The sequence below is a fragment of the Lepidothrix coronata genome, unplaced genomic scaffold (assembly GCF_001604755.1).
Source record: "Lepidothrix coronata isolate B3197 unplaced genomic scaffold, Lepidothrix_coronata-1.0 Scaffold118, whole genome shotgun sequence".
NCBI lineage: Eukaryota > Metazoa > Chordata > Aves > Passeriformes > Pipridae > Lepidothrix > Lepidothrix coronata.
This window is the reverse complement of record NW_016690298.1, coordinates 1,965,872-1,980,585: the sequence shown is the minus strand read 5'-3', so window position 1 is coordinate 1,980,585 and position 14,714 is coordinate 1,965,872. Positions and strand designations below refer to the sequence as shown.

The following is a 14,714-nucleotide window of genomic DNA, read 5'->3' as shown; positions in this document are numbered from 1 at the left end:
TTGGATTAAATCCAAACGATATATTTATTAACTGGTTAGGAAGAAACTGTCTGAATGTCCTTCTCCCATTTCAGATCTTGACCACTGAACTTAAATTTTGTATATTTTGTTGCATTTCAGTTAGCTGGACTGTTTAAAAAGAAGCAGAGTGGATCATGATGTGCAGGTCAATGCTCAAAGGACTGGATTCACCTGGATCTACTCTAAACAGCTACCAGATAGGGGAGGTTGCCTCTTCACAAATACATGGAGGCAGAATGTGCTTAGTGATCTCCTGCTTTTGAGTCTAATGGACTCTGGAGATGTTCATGAATCTTTGTGTTACTGTAGTACCTGTGAGTTGGAGTCCTGGGGACAAATTGCACTATTTTGGTGCTGTAAAAAAATACAAGAAAAGTTATTCCTGTAGCTTAACCATCAGAGTTCAGTTATAATAATGGAGACAACACATGGGTATAGATTGGCTGAGCAACACAGGAATAAGTGGCACATTTATTATGTGGATAGCTGTGTTCTCAGGCTAACAGCTGTAAAATGCTGCATCCCTTCTCTCTCCATGCCCTGACGTGACAGAGGTGGTTGCTAGCGATGGGTAAGGCAGGAGTGCAGATGGCTGGTCAAGACAGTACAACCCTAACTGTAAGACACAGTAGAATAAAGACTGATGAACTTAAGTTGTAACAAAAGAGATTTAGGAATTTGGACTAGTTTCCTTCCTGCAGCACTGTGAATATGCAGTGTTCTTCCTAGATGAGATTGCCTATCAGACATTGGCAGGAGGCAGGTATTTTTAGATCTTTCTCCTTTGCTGTTTACAGAAGCACCTTCCCATCTTTTCAGGCACATACCATTGATCACCATGCCCCTGTCCCTGTGATTCTGTAAGTGAAAATGCTGTATGGCTGTGTGCAATTTACTGCTACATGTAGTTCTGCAGATTGCTTGCCCTGGCTTAGTGAGCCACATGTTAGGATTGCTGACAGAGAAGGAGCCTAATGCAGTGACAATGCTGGACAGGGCCTTGTTCACCTACTGTCATATGTTCCCTTTGCCATGACTGTATTCTCTGTGGAAAATCCCACCAATCTGCTCCTCCAGGCCATTCTTCTCTCTAGTCTTTGTCCCTGTGAGTGAAAGGAGGGAATCATCATTCCTTTTCAACTTGAAGGTGCATGGTTTGTTATCCTCTTGTCCCTTTTCTTCCCCAAGTATCCTATGCATCTTTAGTTTATTGGTGTTCTCTGTCATTCATTCTTTTCTGTATCTCATGTTTTTATCCCTAGTGGAAGCAGCAAATCAACTTTCATCAGTAGTTCTGGCACCACTGGAAGGAGAAAATGCAGTTGGCTTGGCATCAGGCTCTCATTTCATTGGCAGTGGGGTTGATGTGAAATCCCTCTTGAAGATGTGTAAGAACTGGAAGAAACCCTCAGCCCTTGTCAAAGGGAAGTGTGTGCTGATCTCGCGCTTGCGATTTGAGGTTGATATTGGGTATTCTGCAGAAGTGATTGGAGTGTTCAAACAGATGGATTCCAGAAATTATGGTGAGTCTCATGGGTTTTTTTGCTTTTTTTTAATGACCTTGTTGGGGCTGCTCTTGCTTCAGAGAAGACAGATTGTGAGAGTACATCTCTCTGAAAGAGCATAAGAGATTGTGCTTTGGCGAAGATTTTGAGAGCTCTTGTAGTTCTGTTATAGTGCTGTATCTGTGTCCATCATTTTATCCCATGGCAGAACATGTCTCCTGGGCCTGTTAGCCAAGGTAATATTTCAGAACCCAGCATGATGACATTTACTGTTGAGGTGGGATGTGCTGATAATTTGCCAGTATTACAGAGACCATGTGAAGTTCTTGCCTTTATTATCAAATGCAGCTGGACATTCTCTTATTTCTCCTGCTTTACTCTGGTGTATAATGGCTGCACCTGCCTGGGCAGATTTAATTTACCAGCAGTTTTACCAATATTTTTGAGGCAAGTGTAACTGTAGAACACTTTTTATGTCGGCATTCAGATTTCAATGGTAAATATAATTTTTTTCCCCTTGTAATTTGGGGAAGGAGGCACAGAGTGATGAGGTGACCTGCACAGTGTCACGGCAGGTCAGTGACAGCATAGAGAACAAATTCCAGATTGCTTGTTCTTTGGGCAGGGCCTCACCTGGCTCATTGTTCAGCTGATTCTGGATTTACTCTGTTTCCCTGGATGTTGTAAGCAGGTGCTACCCAGAGATAAACCTGCCAGCTAGGTCTGGCATGATGTTACATTTTGGATATTGTTGAATTGGTGAATTTCCTTTGTACCCTCCTGAGCACATCAATTGTAGAGTACAGAGGTACAACTGAAAGTGATTGTTCTACTGACTGAAGCCAGAATTTGTTGGTTAACAAATGGGAACCTTCATGCACATTCTCCATCCCTTCTTGCAGTGAAAAGAAAGGGGTTGCCAAAATTCTTGAGCGGATGGGTTCATTACAGTGGTTCATTTGGAGAGCTGACCTTGGCTTGCTCTGGTGATACCAGTTCTAGATGTGTGCTCATAATTTTAAATCTTCTCCAAACTGTTTGCTTAACATGAAAGCAAACAGAGGAGAATTGATTTTGAAGAAGGTAACAATTCTTTTAAAGCAGTTCTGAAATCTGTAGCAGAAGATATGGATGAATAGACAGGTTCTAATGGACAGAGAATTCAGTCTTTATTGAAAGAGACTTATGACAGTGTTTGCTGTAACTATTGCAGATGTGAACACCAGAAAGTGGAATTTCCTGCTGGAGGATTACCCCAAACTAAGTGAGTAGCTGCATTTCCCTGGTGAGGGCTATTTTCTGGGGAGGCAAATGAATTCTAACTTTATTTTTTCTTTATTTTCACTCTGGAAAGACAAGTTGCTAATGAACTGTGAGGCCAGTGTCATCCTGTTTTGTCAAACATTTACACTGTTTGCCCAGACTCAAAACTTTATTAATGTGTGCTATTCATGACAGTACTTTAGGGGCCCATTGGGAAGGTAGCTTTAGCTTTTGTCAGATTCTGCACTGAATTTGTGGACCATTTCTTAAAGCATGGGTGTATTTACTATCACAAAGTTACTTTTATTGCTTATAACGTAAAGCAGCTCTACTTGAACTGAGGAGTTAGAGGAGAATGGATTCCTTTGTTTCCACTTGCCACATTTGAAGAGGTTGACATGGTGGCTGCCAAGCCTACCTGTCCTTACAGAAATTCTGTCAAACTGATGTGTTTTAGCTGTGCTCCCCTTACCCTCAGTGCCAGCCCTCCTTGCACTCTTTTGTGTGTATATCAATTCATACACTGTCACAGCCACCCCTTGCTTAGAAAACAAACATGTATCAGGCAGTTTTGCTTCCATTTCCTTAGTAGTGTGCATGGTGGTGTGCTAGTTCATTTCACACCCAGTAAATTTGGTTTTTCAGATCAGAGCACTAGGTTTTCAAGTCAGATGATGGCTTCTGTAACAACCAGTTCATCTACAGTTACAGTCTGAGTGCTGTCTAGTTGATTTTGTTCAGCCTCATATGTTACTGCTGGTAATAATGGCTTTGCAGGCAACACACAACTATTAAGTTTTTAGTTGATGTCTGCAGCAGGTTAGAATTCAGGTTGCTTCTATAGATGAGTTGATTCTGAGGCAAACAAGAAGAGTTGCTTGTTTCTCTTGCAGAATTGTGCCAGATCTGCTTGAAGCAGAGGCATTCTTGAAGCTGAATTTCATATTCTACTAAAATATGTTGATGCTGTTTGGATGCTTAAAAGAAAGCTTAGCAAGAAAAAAAGCATCCTATTTTTCCTTGCAAGTGGAATCTAAGCACACAGTGTCACTACAGAGTTAATTGCTTGGTAGAAGTTGGTCAGTAGACTCAGAATCACAGAATGGGTGAGGTTAGAAGGGACCAATGTGGGTCATCTGGTCCAACCTCCCTCAGGCAGGGTCATCCTAGAGCACATGGCACAAGATTGCGTCCAGATGGTTTGTGGATATTTCTCCAGTGAGGGAGACTCCACAACCTCTTGGTCACTCGCACAGTAAAGAAGTTCTTCCTCATATTCAGGTGGAACTTCCTGTGCATCAGTTTCTGCCCACTGCATTTTGCCTCTATGCATCTGTGTAATCCTGCTGAAACTGTGACTTGCTGAACTGAAATGTAGAACTGTGGTTTGTTGTGTTGCAGTGATTTTTTATTTTTTTAATGGGTGCAACTTTGCAGAATAATCCAGTCTCAGCAGCATGCTTCCAGCACATCTGCTTCTTAGTCTTCTATGCTTAGTTAGAGTTTATAGAATGCTTGGAGACGAATAGCATTACACAAGTCCTAAGTGTTAGGATTATTATTTTTCATCCCAGTTGACCTGCTGTGTTTGCCTTGGTACTCGTATGTGCCTGTGGAATTTGTTTGGGGTAAGCTTCAGGAAGACAGTAAACAAGGTGCTCTACACACATTCTTAGAAAATGTGACTGAGCGTTTCAGAGATGAAAAGCTGTTGCTTAGAGTAGTTTTTATCCAGTGTGTGCTCCTGCTTCCACAGGATTCCAAAGCATGTTTAATAATTGAGTATATGCATGCTTCTATGATGCATGCCTTAATAACGTTAGTAATGGCTGTAGAGCTGAAAGCCATGCAGTGGGGCTGTGTAGGAATGCCAGGTCTTGAAAACAAGAGAGTGTGTCTTGGTGGAGACTATTATGAAACCGCAGGGTTGGGATGCTGACAGGTCCTGATTTCAGTGAGAGCTGGTGTTCACTCACAATTTGCTAAAAAGGCCTTTTGTACGCGCAAAGGGCCTGATGATCCTGTAGCACATGCTAGGCAGTCTGAGCAAACACATCACCTCCCAGTCTGTCACAGTTTCAGTCATGCTGGCTGGCAGTCGTATACATTACATGAAGTATTGAGAATCCCACAGATTTGAGGAAAGAAAAAAAATTTCCGTGAATCTTGCAGGGTGTAATTTGTGAGGGCATTTGAGGCTTCTAGCACGTGCCTTTTAGAGAAACAGCATTTGCTTTGTTGCCTGTTCATTTGCCTACATCAGAATAAAAAAAGAAGAGAGAATTTAAAAAGGCTGGTTGCCATTTCCAGCAGAGAGATCTGTTAGCTGAAAACTGTTTATAGAGGTTAATGTCTCTTTGCCTAGTTGCTCAGTCATCTTTATATAAAGGTCACTTCACTAAAAAATGTCTGTTGGATGAATCATGCTGGTGGCAGATATATCTTAATCACTTTCCCAGCTCATGTACAGAACAATAGCAACAGAATTTTCAGTGAGCAAATTGTAGCAATTATGCTAACACGCAGCTCGGTCTGTGAGTGTAATAACAAGCTTCTGCTGTACTTCGGGTGGAGAGAGTTCCTGCTATTGAAGAAGTATAAATTAAACTGGAGAGTTTAAAAAGTTTGGTCATTGCCCAACCACAAATGGAAATCTTTTCATATGTATATTTCTTGGAATTGCTTTTCCCCTTTACATGGCAGGGGTCCATCCTGCTGCTTTCCTCTTGGAGATAACTGAAACAAAAATACCTAACTGAATTCTGATGCATTTACTGTTGATATAGTGAGTTCTTTTTTCAGTTGTTTTTCCAAACAGTATTTTTTATGTCTTCTGGACTTCATATACAAACCAACCACTAAATAAAAAAGAAAGTTGCTTCCTGCAGTGAAGATCTGTGCATGTGCATTTGTGTTCCTAGTGTAGAGGTGTCTTTTGTTTCATAGTCACTGGTCAAAAATTACTAAATATGTTTTCCTGGTCACAGTTCACTGCATGTTTTACACAGGTATTTATTTTCATGAAAATTCACTGTTGGATTAAAAAGAATACTTTTATTGAGGGGGGGATGGGATAGAGAGGCTGCTGGAGGGAACTGAAATAAGGTTGTTCAGGAGGAGAATTGCCTAGATGCTTTGTTTATTATGATGCATGGGTGAAGGCCTCAAGGTCTTGGCATAATGGAGGCTGGGGAATCCCTTTAGTTCAACTGGGAAGGTAAAGCTCAGGGGCTTCGTGGGTGAAACAACATAAGTATTGAAGAACTCAAGTGACTGCCTGTGGGCTGGTTCTGACCTGCAAGCTGCTTCTGTCCAGGACAACAGCAGTGGACACCAGCTAAGCAGGGAGGTGCTGTTGTTACTGAAGGATGGCTGTCAGAGTGCTGCTGACAGCGGTACAAGAGCAGTTTCTCTGACTCCTGGGGTGATTCCTGTTTTCTTACCCAAATGTAGTAAAAGAGGGGGATGAAGTGGAGACAGAACTCAACCTGTGTGAATTTGGGGAACAGGAGGAAAAGAGAGTTTTCAAAGCTGAACACGTATGATATTCTTTTGGTAACTGTCTTGGGTCACTGCTGGTGATTTGCCATGGTGGAAACCTCAGAGGTGTTTAATGCAGAATCCCAAGGTCAAGATAAAGATGCCCCTGCCTTCTAGGCTTCAGGAGCTCTTTTGTTAAAATCCATACTTTCATTTCTGAGTAAGTGTGCCCTAAGCTGCCCTCGGTGTGAATAATCCAGCTCCAGCTGTATTAGTAGCAATCATCTCAGAATGATGGCGTCAGAGTTTCATTTTTTTTATAACCAAGTCTAAATACGAGGGGAGGAGATGTGATTCATCATGTGGTTCTGAAATAGACTTCAGGGAACAGGCCAGGCTAACACCTGTGCATGATGCAGTGATTTCTGTGAGCTGTTTCAGGACAGGAAATAATATTGCTGATGAGGTTGTGCCCTGACATCCATAATGTAAGTTGTGTGTATGTTGCCCCTTGGAATCATAAACTGCTCTGTTCTTTGCAGTGGAAGTGTTACAGAGCCTTGTGTCAGTAGAAGTGGAGCCACTGCCCCAGGCAGTAATACAGACCTTTGCTGCTCAGCTGCAGAGATCCCCGTCATGCACAGACATTCCTGATGCCGACCTTTCAGTAGTGGACTCCAAAATTGTGACGAGCCTCATGCCCTTTCAGCGGGAAGGTGTGAAGTATGTCCTTTTTGCATGCTGTTAAGGGCTACTCCTTGCCTAGAATTATCTAGTTTATATTGGTGCCCAGGTTGCATTCTCTTCCATGGAAGGCTCCGCATTTCTTCAGTCTTGGTCTCTTATACTCTGGCATTCTGGGCCTTTGGGTGTTTGGTATAGTATGGTTTATTTGGTTGGGATTTTTTTTTTGTGGAATTTTTGAGTGACACATCTGTTTTGTTTCTAGATAGAATTCATCATGAGTCAGGAGCAAAGTAGCATTTTGCTAGTCTGAAAAAATTGTTCAAATGATACATCTCTGATCTCCCTCTTGTGATTCAGTATGTACATAATTGTCATATGATTTTTTTATTTTGTAAGGTAAAATATTTTTTTATGAGTACATCTCTTTTGTTGTTGTTGTTTTTTGAATATTAACTACACAGGGGAAGGGACCAGGAAATGGGACCAAGGCCCTGACAGATTCAAAATGACTAATTGTATGTAACGATAAACTCTTAAATGACCCTGTGCCCATCGTATATGATCATTTGTTGTTGTCTTCAATATACAGTCTAGGAAAGTCTGTTCTTAGTGGCCTCAAATTGCCATTGTTATGGGTAATGATTTCTTAGCTCAGCCAGGATGAACTCTGGGACAGAATGTAACACCATGTAAAGAATGTGCTTTAAATAATTGTATGGTCTTGACACTACTTCTCATATGAAATCAGTCTCTAAGGACTGGGCTGAACCACTCTGTTCAGGAGCTTCCAAGCTGTGAGAGATCTGTAAGAGTTGCTCATGTCTGGTAAGACTAAGGGAGAAAATCCAAGTTTACTGAAGAACCCAGATCACTTTCAGGTGATCCACATTAGAGGCTTGGTGATGACTTGTGCTCATCTTGGTTGCCAGATAGTAACGCAATTCTTGACCCTTATTTCCCTCTATTTTCCCCAGTTTTGCAATTTTGAGAAATGGACGTTTACTCCTTGCGGATGACATGGGCTTGGGCAAGACCATCCAGGCGATCTGCATTGCTGCCTATTACCAAAAGGAATGGCCCTTGCTGGTGGTGACTCCTTCTTCCGTGAGGTTTACATGGGCAGAGGTACTGTGAGCTTGAGCATGGGCAGGTGGCCAGTAAAGGGCCTGTGAGATGGTTATACTGTATTGCACTTTGTAAAAGTTAAATTTTTAAAATATTAAGGCGAAGAAACTAAAAATTATACTGATTTAGAAACTTGAAGTTGGGGAAATTTCTTAGCATTGACTATATGGTATATGCCAATTTTGTTTTACTGGCCTTTTGTCTTCTTGTGGTCCAGCTGATCCTTTGGAAAGAGGGAGAACTAGAGAAAGTATCTCCTCTGACCCTCTGTTAACTTTGTTCCTACAAGTCAGCTGGCTCCAAGGGGGAATTTTACTCATCAGTGTCAAAGATAATAGTTACATTCAAGTAATTGTCTTGTATTTAAGCCCATTGTAGCAGTATTTGCCAGTTCCTTGGCTGGAACAGGGGCCCAGATGCTGGGATTCTCTGCTCTGTTCAAAAGGCCCCATTATCACCATCATTAAGTGTGTGTCATATTATGTCTTTTGGCCTGTCCACTGTATGCTGCTGACTCTGCTGAGTCCTTAATTAATGTTGATCAAAGCCCAGGAAAGCTTGGATGGTTGGGAATGTATCTCAAAATAAATCACTGCCGTGGCCTGTACACTGTTGGGTTGCCATAGGCTAGTGAGATGCTCACTGTGGGAGAAGAAGGTGAGCCAGAGGTTTTAGGTCAGTAAATTCATGCCAGAGCAGGAGGGGGTGGGAGTTTAGCTTTTGATGAGAAGAGTATTGATTGGGATTTGCTGTTTTTGTGCTGTAACCAGGTTGTTAGAGCATCCTGGTGTGTGTTTTCACATCCAGTAGTGCCACAAAGTGTAGGGCTGAAAAGAAAAGAAAATGGGAGAAGGGAGTGATGCTCATCAGACTTGAAATTTCAAGGCCTGTGGACCTCTGGGACAACACCATCGCTTCTGTGGGATATCTACCAGGAACAATTTGAGGCTTGGTTTCCTGAGTTATTGGGCACCTGCAACTAAATTTCTACATTTTCCTTCAAAAGATTTAAGCAATATGAGGCATTTTTGTTTGTTTCTTTGAGTACTTGATTTCTTCTTCCTTCCCCTAATCCTGACTCCGCAGGAGGCTGTTGTATATGTTTTGTTAGGTCACTTGCTTTAGATGTGTTGCTTTTTGAGTATGTGAAGGATGCAGGTGTAAGGAAAATGTGTCACAGAAAGTGGAAGTAGGTGAAGTTTATTATAGTCTCTAATCTACTCAGTTCATTCTTGCACAGATGTGTTTTACTGTAACGGTAGAAACTCTCTGGAGCCAAATTGGCAGAAATTTTCTTCATCTTAATGTTATCAGTGGTTTATTTTGGCTTTCTGGGCTCAGGCCACTCAGTGACTTCATACTCGGGGTGTCATAGGAAGCTAGTGGGAAGATGCAAGGTACTCTTGGGTGAGAAGCGCTGCAGCATTTAGAGTTCAGAATTGAAACTTGATTATTTAATGGTCAGGGCAGTTTCGAAGCACCTCTTGTGGACGAAGGTCAGTATCATGTGAGAAGTACAGCATCACTTTTGTGGTGTGAATTAGTCACATACTCTTTATGAAAGGAGAGGGCAGTACAATTAGGAGCTTCCAGATACTTTCCTCTTGCTGCCGCCTTTGTTTAAGATTTGGCGCCAGCCACACGTTTTTTGGTTGGGATCTAACCTGCATCTTGGCTTGTTTTGGTTGTGCTGCTTATAGTAAGTGGTGAAGGACAGTTAATTGTTACTTTTTTCACATACTGAGAAATGTGGAAGCTCTCATCTAACTCCTCTTGCTGCTGCAGGTGGTTGCTGAACAGTGGAGAGGAATGATGGTTGGGGTATTGGGTATTGGGCAATGGGCTTAGAGACAAAGATGCCATTTCTCATCACCACTTGGTTATATTTCTGTAGGGATCAGATTTGGATGGCCAAAGTCCCAGACAGTTTCCTGCAGTGCAACATCAGCAGAACTCAAATGTTGCAGAGAGCTTGGTGTCATTTGGGACAAAATTACAAGGGAAATGGTGGGTGGTCTGTGGCTAACAGATGGGTTTGGGGGAGGATATCTTGCTCTGGTGTGTGGAGCATTTCAAGAGGTTGATTGAATGACTATTACCACATGTATTTCAGCTGCTGTCATAGAGCAGCTGGTGTGTTGTCAACTTGATCTTTTCATTTTTTATTTTTGTTTGGCAAGTTGTTATTTTTTTTCTGTAGACCTTTTCAGAAGAGGTAGTGGAAGAGTTTTGTTGATCTGGATGAGTTGTACTTTATCCTCACTGTGGAGTAAACATTGCTATAGTAATAGATGTTTACTGCTCAGAAGTCTGTGTTTCACAGCCTAAGGTTTCCTGTTGAGTAGGAAAACTAAATTTCCCTGTAAGAAGTGGTTGCATCATTCTCTGGCTCTGAGCATAGCAGGTAACATTGTCAGGAGGTTATCCACATTTCTACTACAGATCGGGGGCTTTGTTTGTTTTATTGGGGTTTTTTGTTTTTTTCTTTTGTCTGTCTTGCTTTTTATTTTTTCAGTAAGAAGAAAGAATAGAGCGTGTTTGAGCTTTGCTAGCTGTGGAAGGTAGATTTTGCCTTATAGCCTGAATTGTGGTCTTGATCTTCCCATTACTAGGGTGGTTGGGGGAAGGCTGCTTACCCTTACTGTGCTCCCAGGTGATGTCTAGTGGTGGATGGGGTGGCTCCATGTTCTAAGTATTCATGAGGATATTCTGTGAAGTGCTTTGGGATCTTGAAAAAGAAGATAAGCACCAGAATGCAATTAATTTCTTTCCTCTTCCTCCAGGCATTTCACAGGTGGCTTCCATCGTTGAGTCCAGATAGCACTAATGTCATAGTGACTGGCAAAGACAACCTAACAGGAAGCTTAATCAACATCATCAGTTTTGACCTTCTCAGTAAGATGGACAAGCAACTTAAGAGCACATTCCAAGTAGTTATTGTTGTAAGTGGTACACTAAAATTTCCAAGTTAATTGTATGCTGCAAATGGGGTGACCTATGTACAGCAGAGAAGTGCAAAGTGGGCCTTATTTGAAACTGAAACTATCTTATAATTGTGGCTTTGATCACAGCTGTCTTCATGAGTACAAGGAGGTTTTTTTGAAACCTTTTGAAATAACTAGTGGAGTTTAATTTTTTCTGATTCCTGAGGCTGTGTTTTCGCTTTTACTGTTATGGTGCCTCTCTGATTTCATTGTGATTGGTCATGTCCTCTGCTGGAGAGAAAGGTGTTTAATATGGTGTGTCAATACAATAGTCTTGGAATTGTATCTTCTTAAGGGGATTGGACTTCAGGATGGTGTTACTGTTTATCCAGTAAACCAGATAACTTCTCAACAATCAAGTATGTGGGTAAAGCGTCTAAAAAATCTCCCTTTACTTGTGTTCCACTGACAATCTGCATTAAGCCTTCTTTGATCACTTGTATCATTTCTTTTGTAAATTACTTCAAAATCCATTTTTTATCCTTTTACAGAGCCACAGTAAAAGGTGTTTTTCTGGATTTCAGTTATTAAAAATTCGAAACATCTAGTGTTTCAAATCCAGCTTGGATCAATAGAGAGCAAAAGTGTATAGGTAGCTTACTATGAGTGTTTGATGTTCTCAGTCTAGTTTTCAGCACACATGCACCTGTCCAAAGATATGACAATTGGAACATAGTAATCCTTTTGTTTCTCAGCATTAGATGAGAATGTGGTAATAGGTGGAGTTCTTTGGAGACCAAACTACTCATGAGGGAATTGATTTTTTCACTTTTATATTTTTTTCCCTTACACACTCTCTGACAGGAAATTCTGTTGCTCTTGTAGACTGGGGGTGGAATTGGGCTCTACTGCCCTGGAACTTTTTACCAGCCCTGAACTGGCAAATGTTCTTTCTCTGTGTCTGTATGTTCAGATTTGGACCCTGTGTATGTTTTTACAGAAGAGAATAGTCCTATTGAGTGCTGAGCTTTCCCATTTTTTCTTCCAGTGTTTTTGATGCCTGGGAAATTTAATGTAGCTTATTTGTTAATCAGGAGGGAGAAGCCTGTGCCTGAGAGGCTAAGCAGTTGTACTGTCTTTGCATGCATGGTTGCTTGCCTCTACACACGTGGAAAGATGAGAATGTACCTTTGGAGGGCACTGATTATTTTTTGTGTCTAAGTTCTGCCTTGCTACAGCAGTAGAAATGAAGCCTGTTTGAGGGTGATGTTTAAGTAGGAAACTATTACCCACCTGGTGAGCCCTATCAGCAGAACAGTTGGGTCTTAATTGGATTTCTTTTTTCTTTTATAATTTTCATTCACCCCTTATTAAGAGAACTGGCACTGTAGAGGCCTCCTATGTTTGCTGCATTTAAAGGATACATAGGGGCAAATGAGTATCAGTGGTGGAAATAATATTCCTTTCTCCTTCCCTCTCCAGCCCCCTCTTCTCACATGTTTTTTTGTGGTCATTTATGATTCATGGCTACCAGGTTTGGTTTCTGTTCCATTTGCTTGCAGTTGCAGTTTTGAATGTTGGAAGCCTGCTACTCTCCATCCTGTCTTTTTGTTTAGAATTTGATGTGACTATCCCAATGCCTGAAATACCGTCTGACATGAGAGGCTTGTAACACTAGATAGCTGAGAATACTGGGAATTTGTTCTGTAACCTGCAGTTGGACTATGGATCAGAACTGACTTTGCTTTCATTCCTGTTTTGTTTCAGGATGAATCTCATTTCCTAAAGAACATAAAAACTGCACGATGCCGAGCTGCCATGCCTCTACTCAAGGTGCGTGTGCTGGTGGCAAACCTCGAAGGATCAAACTGCTAAGGCCAGGCTCCCAAGGCAGTGTTGCTCCATTTACCAGGTTTAGGAGCCAGCAGCTGAATTCTTGCATTGTTCAAGGGGAAATCCAGCTAAAAATGTAGATCCAAAAGCAAAATTTGTCTCTGGCGTTACTACTTGTTTCTATACAAATATTAGATGGCAAGACCTAACAAAACAGCTTCAGAAGCTCCCTTGATCTCATTGTGGTACTGCCACTGATGAGTTTTATGGTGACAGGAGAAAGGGAATATCAAACTTACCAAATATATTCAGGGAGAGTAGAAAGAATCTAGTGATGTCAACACAGCTTCTTTAATGAAAATAATCATCACTTACTTCTTGGCACACAAATTGCTGCTGTTTATAAGAAAGACATTGCCTAGGTCCCTTCCTTGGCTTTGGATTAGGGCTCTAGTCTGTTACTGCAAGCTTCCAATGTATTTGTGTGGCTGGGGCTCAGGATCATTCCTGCTGGTTAAATGTACAGAACTACTAGGAAATGGCAAAATGTGAGGTTAGCAAGACAAGTGGCCCACAGAAGGGATACAGTAGTCAATTATGTGATAACAGGAAAAATGCAAATTCTCATGTTTTCCTGTTGTCCTGGGATCAAAGAATCAAACTCTCCTTGGTAGCTTCAAACAGATACAGATTAAAGTTATGGGTAGTTTCTAGATACTGCAGAGTCTGTACATTAGAAGAAGGTACATGCAGTTCCTCTTCAGCAATTAATCAGCAAGTATGTATAAAGAGAAGATTCGATGTGTGATGGCTTTATAGCAATCAACTTTCATATACAAGATTCTTAATGGCAAACTGAAGGTGGTTGTCCTTGAATAATTTTGTTGTTCTCCTTAAAGGCCTGACTCTTGTCTTCTCTTGGTTTTCAGATCACTTCAAGACTTTTAATGTTTGGAAACTAAGTAGAAGGTCCAATTTTAAGAGTAGTTTGAAATACAATAATTAGGGTATCTGTCTGAAAGTGGTGGAAAATAACAAATTTACGTCATTGCAAAATGCTCAAAAAGCAGCCTTATCCTTTCCTACATGAAGCTTTGTTAGGATCAGCTTGTCAGAATTATTTGCAAGCTACAAGATATGAGAATGAAGGATGGTAGCTGTTAGGCAAAGGTTAATTGCCTGTATGCACTTACTGAGAATTTACAGTTTTATGCTGTCACATCACTGGTCTTAAAGAATTGAGAACTGATGCTTCTGAAACTGAATTCCAGCACTAAGAGTTTCATGTTCATATCATGCGTTATCTCACCTGCACTCAGCATGCAGTGCCAGCTATTTTGTATTAGATGTTCAGGTAAATTTTATTCTTCTGCTTGCTGACAATAACTTCTGACCTGAGTATGTGCTCTAATAGTCACTTTTCTGCCCTCCTTCCTTTCCAACATAGCCATTTTGCTCTAAAACTAGCCCCTTTGGCAGCTTTGTCTTCAGCTCCTAGTGAGTGATGCTGTGTTCGCTACTGGCACAGCACATCACACCAATGCTTTTGTATATAAAGAACTGCCAAAATATCAGGTGCTTTCATCACTTGAATACTAGATTTAACAACTGTACTGTCATTTTTATAGTAAATAGTCAATGGGTTAACAGGGAGTATTTTCAGTATTTTACATGATGCTTTGAGATTATTGAAAAAGAGGGATTGATAAACATGCTGCTATGGATAATATTCTTGCTTGCCTTCTTTATGTTAAAAAGATTAGAGCAGTACTGGGGCTCTTAGAAGAGACCAAAAAAAGGGATATCCATAGGAAAGTCCTTGATAGGTAAACTGCTTCTAGCACCTCATCCCTACCTTAAGGTCCCGATGGGAAGC

At 41.1% G+C, this 14,714-nt stretch overlaps 1 protein-coding gene across 4 annotated transcripts in view; it reads left to right on the top strand.

Moving 5' to 3' along the window:
* SMARCAL1 (SWI/SNF related, matrix associated, actin dependent regulator of chromatin, subfamily a like 1) overlaps positions 1-14,714 on the top strand; it is a 38,431-nt gene that overhangs the window by 4,065 nt on the left and 19,652 nt on the right. For all 4 annotated transcript variants that reach the window (XM_017825391.1, XM_017825390.1, XM_017825392.1 and 1 more), the window contains exons 4-9: positions 1,284-1,544; positions 2,740-2,790; positions 6,812-6,992; positions 7,931-8,081; positions 10,865-11,023; positions 12,773-12,838. In XM_017825391.1, the coding sequence (XP_017680880.1) occupies positions 1,284-1,544; positions 2,740-2,790; positions 6,812-6,992; positions 7,931-8,081; positions 10,865-11,023; positions 12,773-12,838 (869 nt within the window). The remainder of the gene's footprint in view (positions 1-1,283; positions 1,545-2,739; positions 2,791-6,811; positions 6,993-7,930; positions 8,082-10,864; positions 11,024-12,772; positions 12,839-14,714) is intronic.